The sequence below is a fragment of the Salarias fasciatus genome, chromosome 22 (genome assembly GCF_902148845.1).
Source record: "Salarias fasciatus chromosome 22, fSalaFa1.1, whole genome shotgun sequence".
Lineage (NCBI taxonomy): Eukaryota > Metazoa > Chordata > Actinopteri > Blenniiformes > Blenniidae > Salarias > Salarias fasciatus.
The window spans coordinates 2,427,528-2,449,114 of record NC_043765.1 but is presented as its reverse complement, the minus strand read 5'-3'; the positions used below and the strand labels follow the sequence as shown (position 1 = coordinate 2,449,114).

Sequence of the window (21,587 nt, the reverse complement as noted above, 5' to 3'; positions counted from 1 at the left end):
GTCTTGGAGCAGTTTAGAGGCACCAGCTCACCTCCGGTGTGAGGAAACCCGCACAGGGAGAACATGCATTCATATTAACGGTTGAGGAGTTATGGAGAGGAGAAGCGAGTCTGAGTGTGAATCTTGTCCCTGATGCAGGAGAATCTGCAGGCCACACAGTGGGGTCACTGTCCCTTTAAGACATGAGAAGTATGTTTGTAGAGCGAGGAGACGGTGCGTTCAGGGTCCTTCTCTGCAGGTTTTCTTCCCTCATCAGCTGTGTGGGAGGGAGGAGGGATGGCGTTGCCATGGAGACGAGGATGGAGAAGTACAGGCAGGGCCGTCTGTGATTGGCTGAGCCGAGATGCTACGCGGCGCAGGGACCAGCAGCCACAGAGGGGGGGGCGGGCTCAGTCAGCTCCCCGGGGGTCCGGGCTGGGACGGCAGGCCGTCTTCCAGAGCAGCGTCAGGACTCAGGACTCAGGACTCAAGATTGGGATTTTCTGTTTTTAAAAAGATATTATGATGGCAGTCTGAGTTGTGTTTATACTTATTAAAAGTTACCATGTAGATTAGATTGACAAAAACAGACCTGGAACGATATAAACTGCCTTCAATAAGCAGCTATTTTAGGTTTTTTTTAAATATTCAGTCATGATACCAGTGAGGATATCTGTGAGAAATGTCAGTATGAACATATGACAGCCAGGCCAACCCTGTTTCCATGACGACACGGAGCATCAGGTTTCCATGGTTACATTCTTTTTTTAACCTCTGATGCTTCGACACACACACACCACATCTCGTGTGTGTTGTGGATATTTGTGCGTTTATTCAAAATGTTCTGCAGGTTTGAATTTATATTCCATTGATCGTCATGGCAACAAACACAAACGAGCTTAATCTGCTTCTACACTGGAAACATAGAGGAGCTTTTTCCTTTTTGTGACCTTAATGAAAGAAGTATTGCTTTTTTATTTAAAATAATTCAGCTACTTCGTTTATTTGATAGCTCCCATGAACAAAGTCTGTAATTATCTCCTTTTTAAAGTTTCTTAAACCTTCCGTTCATCGTTTGCTTTGGAACATCTGAAGTTGATTCATTGAAATCTTTAGAGTTTTTCACCTTTTCTGAAAGTTTTTTTACCTAAAATATGAGGTTGGTAAGGTCACCTGATCAACCGTCAAAAACAGCCGTGATGCACGTTTTTTAAAGCATTTTCATTTAATTTTTTTATCTTTTTTTTAAGTTTATTTAAGTTGTGTGTAATTTCAAACTTGTCAAAGTTATTGGAATAAACCAGAATGTAGGAAAAATGGTAGAGTTTAGTTTGGATCTGTCATTCAGCTCCACCCTGAGCGGGCCGGACCTGTAGAACAGAAACAGGTTCAGAGTTTCTGGGATGAAAATGTCCAGATTTTTTCAAAACCAAACAGCGACTGCTGAGCGTGGCTCCAGTCTGAGCCTCTGGTCGACATGGCGGAACAGAATCAAGACCGTCTTTTTGTCTTTCGGTTTCTCTTCACAGACTCGATGAGCTCGGAGCAGCGACAGAAGCTGGCGAAGGAGCGGCGGGAGGAGAGAGCCAGATACATCGGTAATAAGACAGACGAGAGCAACTCCAGCTCCTTTAACACTAAAAAAAAAAAAGAGAGAAAAACTCCTCTCTGGATGCATGAAGCAGGAACGTTCCCGCTCTGTGTGATTTTAACTCGCCCCTCCTGCGGGGCTCCTGGTTGTTGACGTGTTGACGTGTCCTGTTGTTTCTCCCTGCTCGGCTCTCAGAACAGCAAACTCAGCTGCAAGGTAAGGGGCTTCACTAAAAACCCTCAACATCTGCAGCCATCATGTCATGTGGGAACCGTCATCCTCCTCCTCCTCCTCCTCCTCCTCCCTCCATGAATCGATCATTTTCTCCCGTTGTGAACCTGGTGCAGCCTGTTTTGGATTCGTGTTGCTCTACATTCCCGCCCCACCTGCATGCCCCCCCCCTCACCTGTATCCGCGGCTCGGCTCTGTGGCTGCTGGATCAAACTGGAGGAAACGCTGTGGTCCAAACACATGAGGAGAGATGGAGAGGTCCTCTCCGAGCAGCCAATCAGAGCGCGGCTCTCGTCTCTCTCGGCCAGTGAGGAATGAGCAGTCGTTACGGTGATGGAGCCCAGGCCTCTCAGACAGATTAGATTTAATTACTGCCTCCATTAGCATCAGTAATGTGGTCCTGCGGCGGCGGTGAGGGAGGAAACCTGCAGCCTTCCTGTCAGGGATATCAGAGGTTTCCTCAAGCTTGTTCCTTTTCTCTCAAGCTGAGTGGCGTTCGGGTTCATAGACACTTTAAAAACATTTCTATCACATATACGTCCTCTGATTTGTTCTTGTTTGTAACCTTTGTCTTTATTTATAAACAAACTCAAAAATAACACTGAAAGGTTCAGACTTTACTCGGTTATTTCTACATTCATAAAATGTTTTCTGTGTTCCTCCAAACTTTTCTACCTACTGAACTTCCCACCTGGTGATGGAGCTATCTACAACCATTCGAACCACAAGCGTACCGATCTGTATCTACTGCTGACCAACCCTCCTACCTGCAAACATGAATACCTTCCCTACAAACCAATTGACTGAACTGCACACCTGCTTATATAGCACTCTGTAAACCACAATACCTACTACACAACCAAGACAGCGACCCAAACCCTACAACCGTCCCACCTGCAAATGTCAGTGCCGTTGCGTCTGCCTTCCTATCTATCGACCGTTCATCCTGCTGAAAAGTGTCTATTAACTTACCCATCATTCCAACCAAGTCTGCCTGAAAACAAGCTTAAATTCCTGTCTACCTATAAACTATCTACAGAACTGCACACCTTACCCACGAGCATCCCAACCAACCTACCTGACCTATCTACCTACCTACCTACCGGCTTCCAGGGCCGGCCCCAGTGACGGGGCCGGGGGGGCAATGCCAAGAAGTGAGGTGCCGACCGAGCAATGCCGACAAGTGAAGTGCGGCGCTCACACGGACCGTCAGAGCAGCGCAGAGCGGTGCTCACACGGAGCGTCAGGGCGCCCCTTGTACGGCCACGGCGCCCCCCCAGTACGTGGCAGCCACCTAGTTCGCCTATGCCTAGAACCGCCACTGGCCGGCCCTGGGCATAAGCGACCTAGGCAGCCGTCTATGGTGCCAAGTCCCGAGGGGGGCCAATTTTTTTGCTCATTTTTTTCTGTTTCTGAATCGCGCTGGGAGAAGGGCGGAGTCAAATGTAACGTGGGACACGATGTGCAGGCCACACGTTGACCCCCGACCCGCCCACCCAGTGCTTGAGATGCTTGTTTAGGGCGCAAAACAAGCCATAACCAGGCCTGCCAGCTCCCTACCTACGTACCTAAAAACTAGAGATGCATCATTATGAAAATCTTGACCGATATTTGACATTGATATCGTGGTTATGACTGATAACCAATATTGAAATTGGAATAAAAAAAGGTTTCTATGTTGATTTTGTAAACTAAAAACTATCCGAACATATCAAAACATGTCCTGACGACATTCTCACTGATCAAACTACAGAAGCCGTAGTCAGTGGAAAGCTTCAAAATTCAGTTGGAATGTTAAATCAAATGTCCAAAAACTGAAACAATGTTTTGGGGAAGAGACCAGAAGGAACACTACTAGTTTTTTTGAGGCAAAGTTCAAACCAATCCAAGTCGTGTCAGCTCACATCTATGAAGTTACTAAATCAAAGATATGGTCATCTTCGTCTCCAAGGTCGTCTTTTCACGGCGCTGTTGTCGCATCACATACCAAAGATCAAACATGCTTCTTCATAAGAAACCAGTTCATGAAGATCCGCTCCATAACGTCACGTCAGCATGGTTTGGATTCTGCCGAGCTAATTGGATTTGTGGAGGATGGAGGGCGGAGGACGCCTCCCTGGCTGTCGATCATTCTCGGCCTCTCGTGTCTCTTTGGCTCATTAGAAAAGATGAGCTGCAGAACATAAAGCTTGCTTCCTCCGCTCCACGCTGCCGCAGAGCTTAATCCACTCAGACGCTCCGAACGCCGCTAACCTGCAGATGTTTCACGACTCTAATCCTCCCATGCTCACCTTTTCATTCCTAATCCCTCCACGCCTCTAAAAATATGCTATTATGTAAACATGTAAATCCAAGTTTGGCTTTAATTGGAGAGGATTGATTGCAGTTTAATGGCCGCTGGGAGAAATGAGCCTCAGCCTCTATGTGCTCAGACAAACGGGCCTCTGCTGTAAAACCCAGCAGGAAACCTCTGCTTATTTACTCCGATCGGGATTAGCGCGCCGTCAGCGCAGCAGCTCCCATCTGTCTGAGGCGCTGTGTTTGGAGCTTCATCTGGTTACACACTCCGCTACCCTCACAGGAAACACACACTTTCCATCAGATTCCTCGGAGCAGCAGCTGAATCGCTCTTTAACGGGCTCTAATCGGTCCTCTGGCGGCGCTCTCACATCGGGTTTACCTTCATCCACGGCCCGTGTTGCAGTGTGAAGGGATCTGAAATATTTCAGCGGTTCATTGTGTCAAAGCTTCAGATGTTTATGATCCTCAGTGGTTCAAACCTGCAACTGATTGTTTTCGACTGCAAGTATTTCACTCTTACAGCAGAGAACCTGCTTTCCTGGGACATGATTCCCATCGTAGCAGCAGAATACTGCTGATTTGCACAAGTAATGAAGGCTTTCTGCAAAAAACAGACAACTGCTGAGTTTTACAGAGGAATTATAAAACCCTTTAGTGAAATCTGTTAACACATCATTACTCGTTTTTCTCACAATAGACTTTTTTTCAGTAGCCAGCTGCTCTGTATTCACTTCAGTTATTTCTCACCAGGCTCCATAGAGCTGAGCTAACACTTTAAAAGAGTTGAAATGGAAAATTGTTCAAACTTCGGGTGAAATCTTGACCTTTCCAGCTGTCATTAGTCATTTTGGTCACCGTGCAGAGACGAGCTTCTCTTCAGGAAGTGTGGGCTGGACGGTGAAACAATTGTTTCCCAGCAGACGGTGACAATAAGATCTTTTTATTTGAAGATACAGGATGTGTGGCCGTGTGTGGGATTCCCCCCAAAACCCCCACACACCGAACACATTGAGTGGAGGTCACCAGAAGCCGAATGCAAAAAAAAACAGAAACTCAGGAGAAGCTTTAATTTTCACCAGAGAGTCGGTTCTGACTGTCCCCTGCAGCGGCGAAGAAGGCCCAGTGGCTGGAGAAGGAGGAGAAGGCCCGGCGCCTGCGGGAGAGCCAGCTGGAGGACCGCCGGAGGAAGCTGGAGGAGCAGCGGCTGAAGGCCGAGAAGCGCCGGGCGCTGCTGGAGGAGAAGCAGAGGCAGAAACTGGAGAAGAACAAGGTGAGGCGGAGGATTCAGTCGCTAAGCTGCTTGGTTTGCATGTGACAACACCGCAGTTATGGTTCAGTACGTCTGGCTAATTATAATTTAACTGCATCGCCTCGATGGTTTCCACCCTGACTCTGACCTCTGACCCCAGGAGAGATACGAGGCAGCTATCAAGAGGTCGACGAAGAAGACGTGGGCCGAGATCCGCCAGCAGAGGTGGTCCTGGGCGGGGGGGCTCAACCAGACCTCCCGCAGAGAAAGTGAGTTCCAGCGCTCGTGTGTTTTCTGTGCTGCTCAGTCTGACTCACAGCTGGGAGCGATGCAACTCGTGGAAACGGCTCCCAGGGCGGCTGCCGTCATCCGGGCGGAGTACCAGAGGCACACGACCCCCGGAGGTGGGGGGGGTTCAGGGTTCGGCCCTGAGCGGGACGCCAGCTCATTATATCGGCAGTGTGAAGGCTGCTCCTCAGGGAGCTGTGGGCTCATTTTCAGGCTCTTTTCGGCGTCAAACGTGTGACGTGCGGCCCGTGTCGGGGCCGTGACATCGAGGTCAACGTGGCTCCTTCAGAGTGTGAACAGGAGCAGCAGCGAGCGTGACCAGGAGGCTGTCTGCAGGACAGAACGTTCACACAGTGCCTCTAAATGTGATTCCAACTGCCCCACACCCTGCCCTGACTTTCCTCTGGTCTCCCCCCCCCCCCGCTTTACCCCCCTCTGAGCCCGACTGCAGATTACCCCGTACCCTGCTGCTCAGCCAGCTGCTCGGCAGCCTCTCTGCTTTTCACTAAAACCTTTGAGGAACTCGTTAAGGAGATGGTGAAGGAGTCAGGGTTCGGTTTAGAGAGTCTGGGTTCAGCTTGAAGACTCTGAACTCGGTTTGAAGAGTCTCAGTTCAGTTTGAGGATCCTGGGTTCAGTTTAAAGTGTCTGGTTTGAAGAATTTCAGTTTATTTTAAAGAGCAAAAGGTCAGCATAAGTCTGGATGCGGGTTAAACAGTTCTGGTTTAGATTAAAGAGTTAAATCTTGGTCTCGGTGTGATGCACGGTTGATTATTTCAGGTGTTTTAAACAGTCTCAGTTCTTTTTCCAGGAGTCTGGGTCCTGTCACCAGAACCCAGCTCTGCTTTAAAGCATCCTGGTCAGGTCTAAAACAATCCAGGTGTAGAGTTCAGGTGTTTCTTAAAGAGTGAAAAAGTATTTAAAGACTTCAGGGTCAGTTGAAAGAGCTGAATAAGAGTCTTTTTGAAAGAATCTGGGTCTTCATTATCGATCGGGTAGGCTCTGCTGAGTCCTGGTCGAGTCCAACAGAAATCCAGATTTTACTATAAAATTGCAAGTTAAGTTTCAAGGTCTCAGAAGTCCAAGTTTAGAAAATCCAGTTCATATATGAAGAATCAGGGTTTGGTTTTAAGAGTCTGAGTTGAATTCTCAGTTCAGATGAGCTGCAGGGTGAAGCTTTAAAGCTAACTCTTATAACGGTTCTAGGATTCTCTCTTCTCTGAGAAGATGTTCAAGAGTTGAGGCTAACGACTTCTCGGGCGAGTCCCTGACAGCTGCACGATCCAGGCTGACCCGGGGGTCCGGGCAGTCCGGCCTCCGGGGGGGTCCTGCAGCCCGAGCCGCGGCCGCCTTGTGAACAGTTGTTGTGTGTTGCGTTCTCTCCGGTGCAGGCAGATGCTCGGCCTCCACGGTCAACTTGCCGGGACAGGTGGACCCTGTCATTAACAACCGGCTGTCCAAGTCCTCTGCCACGCTCTGGAACTCCCCCAACAGAAGTAAGGACGACCCGGCGTCGATGTCCACCAGGCTTCCCCCCTCCCCTCCTCTCCCACCCCACCTCCCGCCCTAATCCGGTCCTGTTCTCTCATCATGATTATAACTGTCGTCTCTGGTGGCCTGCCTGCCTGCCTGTGCTTGGTGACCGGTCATTTACCACCTCCTCCTCCTCCTCCTCCTCCTCCTCCTCCTCCTCCTCCTCCTCTCACGCTCTCGGTCTGCATCGTGGTTTTGGTTTCATTTCAGTTGGTGGTTGTGTCATTGATTTGAGTCTCCTGTGCATTTTGGATCGGCCTCCCTTCCACCGAGCCATGCTCCGTGCTCTGGTTCCGGTTCATGTGGTTTATCAGTTCACATTTAAATCACCACGCCTTCTTTTTGGTTGCCCCCCCACCCCACCCCACCCCACCCCACCCCTCTCCACTGTGCTGTTGGTGGTCTGCTGAGCTGCTGCTGGTGGTGTTGCTGGTGCTGGTGCTGGTGATGGTGTTGGTGGTGGTGGTGTTGGTGGTGGTCACTGGTGAAAGTTCAAACAGCTACATGCATTGTGTTGTGGATTTGTGTTGTTTTGAGGCTGTCTTGCATCGTTTTGTGAAGAAACAGGTGAACCTGAAATTTACTCTCACACACTCCTTTAATCATATTTCAAGAAATTGTGAACATGGCTTCACCTTGCACAACAATCATCATTTACTGAAGTATTTGTTTCGACGTAAATCAGGCGATTACCGCAGTAAATCCACATGTTGATTGATCGTAATTCATATTCTTCAATATCACTGTGTAAATCTCATTTTCACAACCTCAGTCGGTGAAGACTCAGGGACCTTCCTCTGATCACTGATGGCTCCCTAAAGGGGGCCCAGAACCCTAGGTTGGGAACCACTCAAATAATTGTCACCTATTTTTTTTTTCTAAATATTCACCAAAACTACAAATATTTTAGGTGGCGTATTTTCTGTGTTTTGAGGTTATACTCACAAACGGCCTTGTTTTCAGCTGAGTGCTAATGTTAGCATGCTAACATGCTGACAGTGACAAACTGCTGGCATTTAGCAGCTGAAATGTTTTAACTGTTCCCTAATGTGATGGCATGCTAACGTTTTTATTGAGGCTAAAACTACGCCGCAGTGTGAGTTTCACACGATTGGAATCTTTTCATTAACATCAGTGCGTTAGTGTACGTCTCACACACACGGCGGTTGAAGAAACAGAGCAGATGTGTGTGTATACAGTACATGTATTTGTGGGAGGTGGCAGAATTAAGCTCTGGTATGGAAATGAAGTTGTGATATCAGACTCATTTCATCTGGCTGCTGCACATTTGAGCAGAATCGTCTTCATCCTGATTCGTCTCGCCTCATAACACATCGTCACTGATGGTATCGACCGCAGTGCAATCAGCTGCTCTGCTCTGCTCAGACCCTCACAGCCACAGATATAGCGCCTCGGACCCTCACAGTCACAGATCTATAGATCCAGATCCACAGATGAACAGATCCATAGATCCAGATCCTCAGAGCCACAGATCCAGATCTACAGATCCACACATCCACAGATCGCGGTGACGCTCACAGACGTCAGTCTACCTCTAGGTGAGCGGACGCTCACCAGCTCGGCCTCCTCTTGCCGCATTGAGAGAGGAGGGAGGCGGAGGGAAGAGCTCTGTTGCCTAGCAACAGGAGGTAGTCGGGTTATCAGCTCGTAAAAAACATGTCGTGGAAAATCATCTGTCCAACATACAGAGGTGGCTGCTGCCCCTCGTGTTACAAGGCTGCACGTCCAACTGTGTGTGTGCGCGTGTGCGTGTGTGTGTGTGTGTGTGTGTGTGCGCGCGTGTCCACAATAGAACTTTACCTACCTTTAGCTTTAAACGACTCTTGTCAAGAAAAGAGAACACGGGCAGCAGTTTTTCTGATTTATCATTTTTTGTAACAACACACTGTGTCAGTCTGTTCAGAATTATTGTTTTAGAGACTTTAAATCATTAATCTTCCTCTTAGAATTAAACTTAGACCTGGTTGATTCTCCTCTGAGGCTCATGTCCCACATGTTCATCACAGAGCGTTGTTTTATGTGTTGCTGCTGCTGCTGCTGTTGTTATGTGAGCCACGCTCTGACTGTTCATCACATGACACACACACACACACACACACACACACACACACACACACAGACCCTGGAGACGAGCCCGATCAGCCGCCATGCTGACGTGCTCGTTCAGCCCGAGTGGAATCTCTGTCCCGTGTGTGTCTGTGAGTGAGGAGAGGTGGAAGTGTGTGTGTTTGTGTGTGTGTGTGTGTGTGTGTGTGTGTGTGTGTGTGTTTGTGTGTGTGTGTGTGTGTGTGCGCGTGTGTGGTTGTTTTGGTGTCACGGATCGCTGAGTGTTTTCGTGTCAGACTCAAACATTCCCACTGCTCAGAAACCTCTTCACTTAGAGACACTGAAGCTTTGTGTGTTTTTCAAAGAGACAGCAGCTCTGCAGCTGATTTCACGTCGGAGATGAGCGACGGTTAGCACGTTCCTCCCCTCATCCGAGACGTTCTTCCCACGCTAAACACAACTGACCGTCTGTTAGCATTAGCGATCGCTTAGCCGCCAGTGAAATGAATCTTTAAAATGGTGTTCTGCTGGAGCAGCTGATGTTCTAGTAAACTGGAGCTGAGAGAGACAGCGGCTCTGCAACTCGATGCCTGATCTGAACCCAGCTAACGACTGTTAGCATTAGCCTCCTCTCATCTGGTGGAAACAACCGAGGGCTGATTTTCCTCACATCAGACAAATCAAGTGGAGGACAGACGCTCTGTTTCTCACTTCCTGGACATTTCCTGAGCTTTGTCTGGATAAATAAACACACAACGTGTTTATTTACAGGTTGTTTGTTTCATGAACAGGTAACATCTCCTCAGACCATCTGAACCATGTGTGTCTTCATTCAGCAGCACATGAGCGGAACTCCGACTGTATGCAGTGTGTGTGTGTGTGTGTGTGTGTGTGTGTGTGTGTGTGTGTGTGTGGTAACCTGGTCTGACTGTGACGGCGCCCTCTTGTGTCAGCCCGCAGCCTGCGCCTCAGCCCCTGGGAGAGCCGGATCGTGGAGCGCCTCATGACGCCGACGCTGTCCTTCCTGGCTCGCAGCCGCAGCGCCGCCACGCTGCTCAATAACAGCGACTCCCGTGAGTGCATCGCGCCGAGCGACCACGCCTCCACATGTTTGCACAGACACTACTCAGAAAAAGTTGGGGACATTTCGGGCTTTTGGGTGAGATCTCAGGATGACGGTGAATCTCAGGAAGTTCTCAGACACAGAGTCCGCTGAGCTCAGAACGCCACAGACTGTCTTCAGCAGGCTGGACAGAGATCTGGAAGAGTCCCAGAAAGGTAGAGAAGTGGACTTTGTCATCAGACCATTGGAAACTGTTTCCGTCTCCGTGGTCTGAGAGCTGGACCACCTGACAGGTCCCTGAACGCAGCAGCAGGGCCGGCCCCGTGGCCTTCATGGACCAGCGAGGCGTCGTTAGTGAGTGGCTGCAGCAGGCTGGACTGGGGGGCTTCACGTGGAGAGACCTGCTCTGTCTCCAGACCTGAGCCTGGATACCAGCTCTGGATCAGCTGGGAACTCTGGATCCAGAACCTCAGTGGGTTTGAACGGCAGGAGACGTGGTGGTCCAGCTGGAACTGATGCTGGACCTCACAGGACACGTTAAAGAGACACTGACATGTTTTTCTTTCAGTACACTCACCACTGTTGGCTTTTCCAAAAAAGACCTGTTGAAACAGTGCGGGACCAAATTTTATGATATAATATTCACTTTAAAGTGAACTTTTTACATTTTCAACAAGTTTCACCAGATATCCCTAACTTTTGGTGAATCATGCATTTCTGAATGTTAATGTCACTTTTCATGGGAGCAAAAGAGTCTGTTTGGTTTGAGAGTAACATCACAAAACATCTTTCATCCGTCTCTGTTATCGTCTGTTTTATTCCGTTTCCATCATCAAATCTGACAACTGACTTCATCGGCCTTCAGTCATGAGATTTACCAACATCAGCAGCCCGTCTGTCAGTTCAAAGATCTTTCTCTGGTCTTCAAAGTGGTTTGAATACATTTAAAGGATAAGTACGGTTTAAACAGCTTTCACATTGTTTATAGAATGAAGTAGAACAATATACTCACCCCGAATGCTTTTCTGATCCCAACAGTGCTTCGGGAGAAATTTAGATCCAAAATCGAGAGGCTGACATCTGTATACGTCTAGCAGACGGGGCATCGGTAACGCTGCTCCTAAAACGGCTTTAATCGTCCAAAAACTCATTAGTTTCACCAATATTTCATCATGGTCCGCTCTCGCAACCATAATGACCATAAGGACCATTATGTAAACGATGAGCAGTTCATTTAAAAGCATGCTTCAGACACATTTCCAGTTTGAAATCGGTAGATGCACTTTGGAAAAGTAAGACCAAAACTTTAAAGGATTATGGATCTACTAGGGAGGATTGTCTGTAAAAACCAAGTGTGACATGAACTGCTGCTGATATTTTTAGAAGCCAGGTGCCCCGCGGCGCGTCTTCATGTTCATCATGTTCACCCTGCATGGTGTGTGTGGTGTGAGTGTGTGTGTGTGTGTGACCGCCGCTCTCTGCCTGTTGTCTGTCACTCAGACTCTCACCACTGCTCCCGCTCAGTGTCCGCCAGCCCGCTGAACGCCTCCTGCTCCCACCACCACCACAACGCCGCCGAGCGCTGGAGGGTGTCCTCCGCCAGCACGCCGGACATCACGCAGCGCCAGCGCCGGCGGAACTCCACGCCGGTACGAGCAGCTGGAATGAGGAAGTGAAAATGTAACGACTGCAGTAAATCCATCTAAAAACTCTCACGTCACGTTTTAAGGTGGACAAAAAGAAGAAAGAGAAGAAGGACAAGGAGAGAGAGAATGAGAAAGAGAAGAACGCCCTCACGAAAGAGAGAGTGCAGAAGAAGAGACAGACGGCGTCGCCCACCGCCACCGTGCAGAGATCCAGACCAGAATCCAGGTGCGTCAGTCCGGAGAACAGCCCTGCTCCGTGATGTGTGTGTTCAGGCGAAGGTTCCTGTTTCACCCCCGACTCTGCTCCCCTCAGCACCCCGAAGCCCAGGAACAGACCGCCGTCGCCGGCCGCCCCGAAGAGCCGCCCCCTGTCGCCGCTGGTTCCCGCCGTCGCCTCCAAGACGCCGGCGGGCAAGAAGACGCCCCCTCCGGCTTCTGGCTCCGCCCCCAAGACCCGGCCCAAACGGGCCCAGACCCCCGCCAGGGTGCAGCCCCAGGCCGTCGCCACGGTTACCGTGGAGACGGCCGGCGACTCCCAGCAGCCCGAGGGTCTCGAGGAGAAAAAGAGTGAGCGTGTTGCTGGTCAGTACCTGATCCACCTGAGAGACGAACTGCAGTCACCTCATGTGTCCTGAGCTGAACTCATCTCCTAAATCTGTTCACCAACCTGCCAGATAGCGAACAACCACGTGTGTCTAATCACTGACCTGCCTCCATACATACCACTGACCCACCTCTCCTGAAATACCTGCACTCCTTCCTACAGACGTACCAACCCAAAGTCATTATCAATCTTTGAAATTTTTACCAATCAATGTAACATCTTGAAGCCCTCTGAGGCAACTGTTGTTGTGATACTGGGCTATACAAAAATAAATTGATTGATTGATTGATTAATTGATGTACCAACGGACCCACCTAACAGCCTGTTGACCTCTTGACCTGCCACACCTCCTCCCTACCGACAGTGTACCCTGACAGACTTATCATTCATACCCTCTAATCTCCCTACCTAGCTTTCAACTCTAGTTAACAACTGAGTGATTGGCGGAGCTACCCCTTTACCAACCGACCTAACTGTAGCTACTCACAGATTGACTGCCTACTTGCCTACATACCCCCAACACACCTGATGATCTGGATCCCTACCACCCTACCAACCTGCTTACCCAATTACCCACCGAGATACATACATATCTGCCCACTTTCTAATCTGCTGGCCTACCTACCTATATCTACCCAACTACCTACTTACAGATGTACCTACCTATATATTCTAATTTGGACGTAGCTAGCTAAGTATTTGCCTACCAGCTGACCTCCCACTGAGAGAAGAAGCTGGAAGATGTTTGCATTGTTCCAGTTTCAGATCCGTGACCTTGCCTTGTCTGTCGGCAGCTTCCTCCACCCTTCCTGCCATCGTGGTGTCCTCGGCCCCGGTGACTCCGCCCTCTCTCAGCCCTCCGGTCGTATCAGCAGCTTCTCCTCCTGCACCCAGCGTCGCTCCGGCCACTCCTCCTGCGGCGGCCTCCGGCGCTAATCCGGCTCCTTCTGCCGCTCCCGCCGCCGCCGCCGCCGCCACCTCCCCCGCCCCAGCCGCCTCCGCCCCAGCCGCACCCGCCAGCAAGCCGTCGGCCGGCACCAACGACCCGGAGGAGGCGGCTCGCGCCCTGGCCGAGAAGCGGAGACAAGCCCGAGAGCAGCGAGAGAGGGAGGAGCAGGAGCGCCAGGAGCAGGAGCACAGGAACAGGTCTGAGTCCCGCATCCGTCCGTCTGTCTGTGGTCACAACGTCCCAGCCTCACAACGTAACACGGCGCTGTCTCCAGGCTCCTGAGGGAGGAGGCCATGGCCCGGGAGGCCGAGGAGAGGAAGCGCAGGGAGGAGGAGGCTCGCTTCATGGCCGAGCAGCAGCGTCTGCGGGACGAAGCCCAGCGAGCTCAGGAGGAGAAGGAGGCGCAGGAGAGAGCCAAGGCCGAGCAGGAGGAGAACGACAAGCTGCAGAAGCAGGTCGGTGCCAATCCAAGAAAACAGGAAGCTCCAGGCTCCTGCAGATACGTTTTGAGGACCCGTTTACACCAAAACTTTTAAGAAGAATTCTCCTGGTCCCAGTCCCAGTCCAGATTCTCCTGGACTTCATAGTTTTACAGTTGACAGTCTCTGTTATAACCTAATAGTGATCAAGAGCTTTATGCTGGTAAAATAATTCCTTCACAATAATTCCATGAGTGCGTTTTAACCCAATTGACTCGGTTGTTGTGGAGATCAGGAGAGTTCTGTCCTACAAATGGATGCATTGATGGATGAAGATGAGGCGGTAGATTGATGGATGGATGTATCCTTGAATGGAAGAGTGATAACGGAGGTCAAGGCTGAGCTGAGGCAGCTGAATGTGTCGATGCTTTCACAGAGGCCTGCAGGGATTGATGGAACAGCAGCAGTACACGTGGATGTGTCAAAACAGGAACAATCAGCATTTAAAACTGGCAGAGACAGTGGGAATCGAACCGTAACCCCAGACGGATCATAGCGTCTCGGTGACTGTAAAGACTCAATGCGCTGGAAAACCCTTTAATTTTCCATTAACCACCGTGAATCCCGGTGATCCCCTCCGGCTCTAAGCCCGTTTACCATCTGGGCAGATTAATGCATGCGGGAAACTGGAGTGAGCCTGAACGCCACACTGGGTTTGACTGGGCTGTGGTGTCCTGGAGGGACGTCCACTGCGGGCTCCTGACCTTCGACCCCCAGCAGCTCCCCGGTGTTTCCAACAGGATGGAAGGATGAGAGACAGTTTCCTCAAAAGATCACTTAATCTGAAGACTGGGTGACTGAAACTGATCGTCCAACAGACTGACTCTCTGACCGACTGACTGACTGACTGACCGACCGACCGACCGACCGACCGACCGACCGACCGACTGACTGACCGATTGACTGACTGACTGACCGACCGACCGACCGACTGACTGACCGATTGACTGACTGACTGACCGACCAACTGACCGACCGACTGACCGACCGACTGACTGACCGATTGATCGACTGTTCGACTGACCGATTGGAAAATTGACTCACTGACCTATTCTCTGACCAGCTGACTGACCGACTGACTTTCAGACTGACTGAATGTTTGACCAACTGATCGACTGACCGATTGGACAACTGACTGATTCTCTGACTGACTGACTTTCAGACTGACTTGACCAACTGATTGGCTGTTCGACTGACTGATTGGACAACTAACAGACTGACAGACCAATTCTCCGACCAGCTGATTGACTGACTTTCTGACCGACTGACTGACTGACTCCCCCGTCTGTGTGTGCCATGTGTGCAGATTAGCGGAGTGCGTTCCGCTGTCACGCTCGCCGTGCGTCGGCCTCTGAGGCCCGTTGTCTGGTCCCGGGCGGACGCCAGCTGGTGACCTCCATAACGGCGCTGAGCGGCGGCAGAGGCGCTCATTGTGATCCCGGGCGGTGGTGGAGGCGGCGGAGGGGTGGGGGTTGGTGACAGCCTCTGTCTCGTCCACTGGGCTCTCGGTCGGCGGCGTGAGTGTGCGCCTCGCCTGAAGCTCTCGGCTCGGCTCCACTCCTCCTCCCTCAATCGGACCGTTGTTCTCCTCAGACTCACCACGGCGCTCACTTTTCCATCACATCTCCTCCACTTGGAGAGTTTTCCTCGACATATCAATGTCGTGACGCCAAGTGCCCGAAAGCCGTGGTGGTTCCAGCACTCCGCTCCTGGTGCCTTATTCAGATTGTACTCAACTACAAGTAAAAGCACGAAGTGAAGTTTCAGTGAGGTGAAAAAAAAGTACGATACTCATAAAAGTGCCAAAAAAAAAAACTTTATGCAAATTAGGAGCCTTGACCTGAGCCCAGTTTTGTAAAGCGTCTAAATGAGCTGCAGCGGAAGCAAAACAAAGATTGAGCAGCGGCACTGCTTATTTCTCACCTCAGATGTTTCCAGAAATACTGATTGCTGAGCTGTTTCAGTCGTAAAAGAGAAAGTTTGTGATTGATGGCGTGTTTTAATATCAGGTGCAGCACGTAACTCCGAGCTGTGCTACATGCTACATGATAAACATGACTGACGTCTGATGGATACACTGATCGTGTGACGACGCAGTGGGCACGCACTCGTGCGAGCTATCGATATTTCATTTTTCGACGTGTTTCCCCTTCTGATAAGAGCGTTGAACCAATATCATCGTGTAAACTGAAAATGTTCCCAATGCACTGAAAACATACTGACAGTTTTTTTTATTTTCAAACAGTATCTACCTGCTTTCTGAATTTGTACTTAAAGTTTCTCAGAGAGTAAAGTAACTAAAAGTTGCACGCCAGTAAAAAAAAAAAAAAAAAGATATAAAGGAGATTTTTCTCTCTTTAAAAAAGATTTGAGTATTAATTTCACTTTAATTGGTTAAAGTCAATGACATAAAGATTTGACCTGCGGGCTGCAGAACACACTGAGCACGTGCTGCCCTCTGGTGGTCAGATAGAGCACCGTCACTCACTCACACAAACACACCCATAAGCAGAGGAAGCTTTAGGTTATATAAAAACTTTTCGTGCACCCTTATCAGTGCATAGGTGTAGTGGTAATGCAATGTAATGTTTCCTCACAATAAGGGTCCCTGGTTCGAGTCCCAGCCTTGGATGGGTGCAGATTCCTGTAAAAGAAGCAAAGTCCACTTTACATGTAAAGCATGAAATGGTGCAAAATCATTGACTTTAAGCTCTGCTGTCCTCAGAAGGAAGAGGCCGAAGCCAAAGCCCGGGAGGAGTCGGAGCGTCAGCGCGTCGAGAGGGAGAAACACTTCCAGAAGGAGGAGCAGGAGCGGCTGGAGAGGAAGCGGGTGAGGAGTGGATCTGCACTTCCTGTCTCTGCCGCCGTCTGCACGCCGCTCGCCGCTCGCCTTAACACCGGGACCGTTTCACAGATCCACAGCATTCACAAAGGGAACACGAGCCTTCTGCAGCACAGACAAACACTGCAATCAGCTGATCCACAAGACGGATCATTAAAGTTTAAATCATCAGGAAAAACAGCAGAATCTCTCACTTATTCCACATAAATGGTAAAATAAAAACTATTTTCATCAAGTTTCAGTTGGTTTTAGGATATTTTATCAAAGTAAACCGAAAATAATAAGTATAGTTTGATAATTATACGTTTACCTCTGGCAGGAGCGTGAATGATTCTCCGAACATAAAGTTACTGATTGTGATTTCTAGAAAATTACTGGACGAGCAGAAAGCGCAGCTGTGCATCAGGATCAAACACACACACCTGTAATCTAGAAGAGTTCAGCGTTTTTACGGCAGGATTCCAACCTTTGCTTCTCTGTGTGATCCGCTCAGCGTCTGGAGGAGATCATGAAGAGAACCCGCAAGAGCGACGCAGGAGAAAAGGTCAGAGGCCTGATGGGAAACAGACTCCGGGAGATGAAGCTCATTTATTCTTGCTTGTTTCTTGCAGCGTGACTCTTTGTTTTCTTTTTTTTTAACATTCACAGAAGGAAGTCAAAGCCTCCTCACAGGTCAACGGGAAGGAGGCGGAGCTCAGACAGGGTGAGGAATTCATCTGCACCAGGAAGCTGAACTCTGAGCTGCAGCTGTTCTTTAAATCTCAATACAGGACAGTGTTTTTTCATCTTCATTCCAAAAAAGTTTTGTATTTACTCAGAAAAGTTCTGAAAACGATGTCCGTTTCCACGACAACAGCAAAAACATGCAGAGAATAATACTCTATTAACATCAACATTGGCCACGGATAAATGGTTGTAATTTGTAAGTAATTTTTCCCAATTAACTAATTCAGAATTAAAGCATTCTCCTTGATGTTTACATGGGAATAGTAATTCTAATTACATGGAAAACACGTTTATCTGCCTTTATTTAATCCTGCCTAAGATCTGTGGGTTGTGAAGGAATTTGATTGGACAGGAGGAAGTTTACTGGAAGTAAACAAACTCCACTTCCTGTCTTTCTTCCTTTCTTCAATAACTTTGACTTTTCCCGCCCCCTTTTCTCCCTCCATCCTCGTGGTCCTGAGCTCCTCTCAGGATCTGAATGGAAGGAAAGTTCTCCCTGTATGCAGACGATGTTGTCCTAAACGTTCGTGTGTAACATGTTCAGAAATGTTCTCCGATGATAGAAACAGAACCGGTCTCTCGTCTCCGCAGCTCCTGGAGGTCTTCAGGGTCCCGGCGCCCCGATCCCGGCGCAGACCGCCTCCGGTCCCGTCATCCCCAACGGCGTCCCGGCCGCCGCGCACCACAACGGCGTCTCGGCCAACGGTGAGTCTGGAGACTTGGAGGAGCTCCTCCAGCTGAGCGGCGGCGGCAGCGGCGGCGGCGGGCAGCAGCAGAGCGGCATGGTGGGCGAGCCCATCCTGGCCTTCGAGGGCGGAGAGCCCTTCCTGAGGAAAAGCGGCCCCATGAAGCCTCAGCATGTCGCAGGTACGTGACGCTCGCCATGGTCACTTTTGCGCTCACGCAGCAGGAAGCTCAAGCTTCAATGAAGAAGTTCAAGCAAAACGCCGTTCTGCAACCTGCGGCTCAGAGCAGCGTGCAGACCGTATTTTAAATCTTATTCTTATTCTGTGTACGATAGTAAATTTCAAAAGGATTTTTTATCTGTAGGTTAAAAAGGTGCAATTAAAATAGGAAAACTTACTAAAACCACACAAAAAAAATAAAATAAAAACTGGCTTAACAGGTGAAATGACTTAAGTCTCTTAGATAGAAAAGGCTTAAATTAGATAGAAAAAAATATCCAGTGCTGAAATACTTAAAGTCAAAATGTGAAATTAGCTTAAAACATACTGAAATGAAGGATGAGGCCTGTATTGGTGTTCTTATTGTTGTTATTTTGATATTATTATCATGAGCTACAGTTTGCTGTTGCCCGTTGCAACACCATGAATATGCTTAGTTTCTATTTTTCATATACATTTTGGTTACAGAATATAAATACTGCGACTAAATAAGTTTTTCTTCTTCCCGCTCCTGTTCAAGTACAAATGAATGGATTGATTCTTGAATTTTGAACTCATCTATCCTGTTGATGGATCAAAATAAATAAAGCAATCAGCTGCTAAAATCAGGCACAGAAAGAAATTAAATGTTTACCATTAGCCTGAATTGTAACTGTGACTGCGTGTGTCATGATGTGATGGCTGCAGACCAGTGATCGATCGTTCAGACCGCAGATCGAACCTTCTGCATCTGAACTTCTGTAAATATTCAGTCCTGCTAATGTTTCATGACATGATGTCTCATCGTGAAGTGATTCACACACCTGAGACGTATAAAAATGTGATTTGTATGTATGTGTGTGTGTGTGTGTGTGTGTGTGTGTGTGTGTCTCTGCAGAGGTCCTGTGAGTCGCCACACATCCATGGAGATGCGCCTTATGCCTCCGCTTGAGCTATGAGATTCATGTCACACCACAGCGGCTTATCTTCAAACAGTGTGCCAAACTGAAGCAGTGTTTCCACCGCGCCAAACTACAGACTCATCAGAGGAGGAGGAGGAGGAGGAGGAGGAGGAGGAAGAGCAGAAACTGCCTGGAAAATCATTGAAAACGTCACAAAAAAGAAAAAAAAAACAAACAAAACCAAAACAAAAAAAGCAAGTATTCTTCGTCTTCACCGCGTGTCCTGGTGCAGCATTTGTGGAGTTTCATTGAAATGTCACATGCAGATTTTATGGTGCACCTTAAAGATGACTGACTATGTTACAAATTTTAGAAAATACAGTATAAGACTCCTGGAAATGCATAATATTTGACAATGGTTGTTATTATTACCGTCGCTATGATGTTGTTACTGTTATCTTAAGTTGGAAAGTGTGTGTGTGTGTGAGAGAGAGTGAGTGTGTGTGTATGAGGTTTTTTTTTTGGTCTTGAATTACTGAGTTATTTAACGGGGGAGCTCGGGGTCGACTGGCCTCAGACAGTGTATGTAAATGTAAAACGAGCCCGGCTGCCTCGGCCTCCTGCTGCAGGAGATCTGTGAAATAAAGCTTTATGAAAGGGAAGCGTCCAGCTCTCCGCCTCTTTGTCTTTGAATGCTCTCACTGCAGTTCGCTTAGAATTTCTCAAAAAGGCAGGAGCAGTGAACAAATCTTTTAAAACCTCCTGTGGGGAGCAAGAAAATAAATAAGAACTCCACCAAACAAGTTAACAACCAGGTTATTGAGCGTCCTGCTCCTCCTCACTGATGGAACTTCAAGGTTCTGCAGTAGCAGAGGACTGGCTGCAGTACTTCATTTTGACCTGAAGGGGGCAGCACTAGCAGAGCAGGATGACTGCATCTGGCCTGCATGATGTGAACCAGTTCATCACGTGGTCTCATGCAGTGGTTCTCAAATTGGGGTACGTGTACCCTCAGGGTACCCCTGGAATAGATGCCAAGGGGTCCGTGAGACTTCAAAAAAGTTTTAAAAATACCAAAAATTCAAAAATCCTTTATAAAATGTATTTATTAAATACTTCAATAAAATATGAATGAAAGATCATAAACTGAATTTCATACAAAGTCAGATCCTCCATTTCATGACCTAAACCCCGGAGTTTCTCCCCGTATCGTGATGGTTTGACCCCAGCATGTTCCACATGCTCATAATTCAGTTCCACAGTCCACATGGTTCTCTATCAGATTCACAGAAGAGGGAACTTTAAGTTGATGATTACCTCTGTGTCGAAATCTTTATTTATAATTGAATCACTATTTGTTTTACTTTTCAGATTTTGTTTGCATCTGTTTGCCAAATTGTTCAAGAAACACCGCTACAAATGAGCAATGTTTCTGCACTGTTATCGAATTTAATGGATCCGAAAATGATGTATTGCTGTATTTTATGTCTTTATCTCTTGACTGAATATATTACAATGGCTCTTACGCTCTTTATTCAAGCAAATATGCTTTGCCCTGGTCAGAGGGTGCTTAATGAAAAATGTGTTCAAAGGGGGTAGATCACTGAAAAACGGCTGAGACCCACTGGTCTGAAGGAAAAGTCGGACCTGGCTTGATGACTAAATGTCCTCAGCAGCAGCCTGTGTGTTTGTTTGTTTGTTTGTTTGTGGCTTCAGCTTTCATTTCACAGAGGAGGAATCCCAGCAGGCAGAGGATCAGAGCAGCATGCTGGAGGTTTTCTCCCCCCTCAGTCTGACGCCGTCTCCAGGCCCTGCGGTGCCGCTTGCTTTGGTAACTCTGTCGCCAAACACACGGCTCCTGGAGCGGCGACCGGTCGGTTCCAGTCGGTTCTGGTCGGTTCGGGTCAGGTTCGGTCTGTCAGACAGCCGCCGGGCTATCAGGTGTCCAGCTGGATCCTCTGCAGCCGCCGCCGTGCCATTTGGCGCAGAGGCGTGATTCTGGAGGTCAGGCTGGCTCGATCTGTTTGATTTTATAATTAGAAAGATTACTCAGCAGACAAAGCCGTGAATACTGAGGCCAGGTTTACTTTACAGCAGCTCGTGTTTCTGACTGATCACCGTTTCTTCCCTTCCTTCTGGTTGTTTCAGGTTAATCAGTGACTGTAAATTGCACGGTCGCTGTTTTCTGTGGGTCATTCACTCACTTCCTACACCGACACACCGACCGCTGAGTGTATGTGTAACCACAGATAAA

General features: G+C 48.6%; 1 protein-coding gene across 7 annotated transcripts in view; it reads left to right on the top strand.

Moving 5' to 3' along the window:
* map7d1b (MAP7 domain containing 1b) overlaps positions 1 to 19,995 on the top strand; it is a 36,043-nt gene extending 16,048 nt beyond the window's left edge. Inside the window, exons 3-18 of one of the 7 annotated variants that reach the window (XM_030120235.1) lie at positions 1,509 to 1,577; positions 1,766 to 1,786; positions 5,209 to 5,372; positions 5,512 to 5,620; positions 7,030 to 7,134; positions 10,192 to 10,311; positions 11,802 to 11,950; positions 12,031 to 12,173; positions 12,261 to 12,514; positions 13,346 to 13,697; positions 13,775 to 13,955; positions 16,705 to 16,809; positions 17,315 to 17,365; positions 17,470 to 17,524; positions 18,139 to 18,414; positions 19,330 to 19,995. In XM_030120235.1, coding sequence (XP_029976095.1) covers positions 1,509 to 1,577; positions 1,766 to 1,786; positions 5,209 to 5,372; positions 5,512 to 5,620; positions 7,030 to 7,134; positions 10,192 to 10,311; positions 11,802 to 11,950; positions 12,031 to 12,173; positions 12,261 to 12,514; positions 13,346 to 13,697; positions 13,775 to 13,955; positions 16,705 to 16,809; positions 17,315 to 17,365; positions 17,470 to 17,524; positions 18,139 to 18,414; positions 19,330 to 19,340 — 2,165 coding nt within the window. In that variant the 3' untranslated portion in view covers positions 19,341 to 19,995. Of the gene's footprint in view, positions 1 to 1,508; positions 1,578 to 1,765; positions 1,787 to 5,208; positions 5,373 to 5,511; positions 5,621 to 7,029; positions 7,135 to 10,191; positions 10,312 to 11,801; positions 11,951 to 12,030; positions 12,174 to 12,260; positions 12,530 to 13,345; positions 13,698 to 13,774; positions 13,956 to 16,704; positions 16,810 to 17,314; positions 17,366 to 17,469; positions 17,525 to 18,138; positions 18,415 to 19,329 lie in introns of all 7 variants that reach the window. The other 6 variants (XM_030120234.1, XM_030120237.1, XM_030120238.1 and 3 more) reach the window with 6 other exon arrangements.
* The last annotated feature ends 1,592 nt before the right edge of the window (positions 19,996 to 21,587 follow it).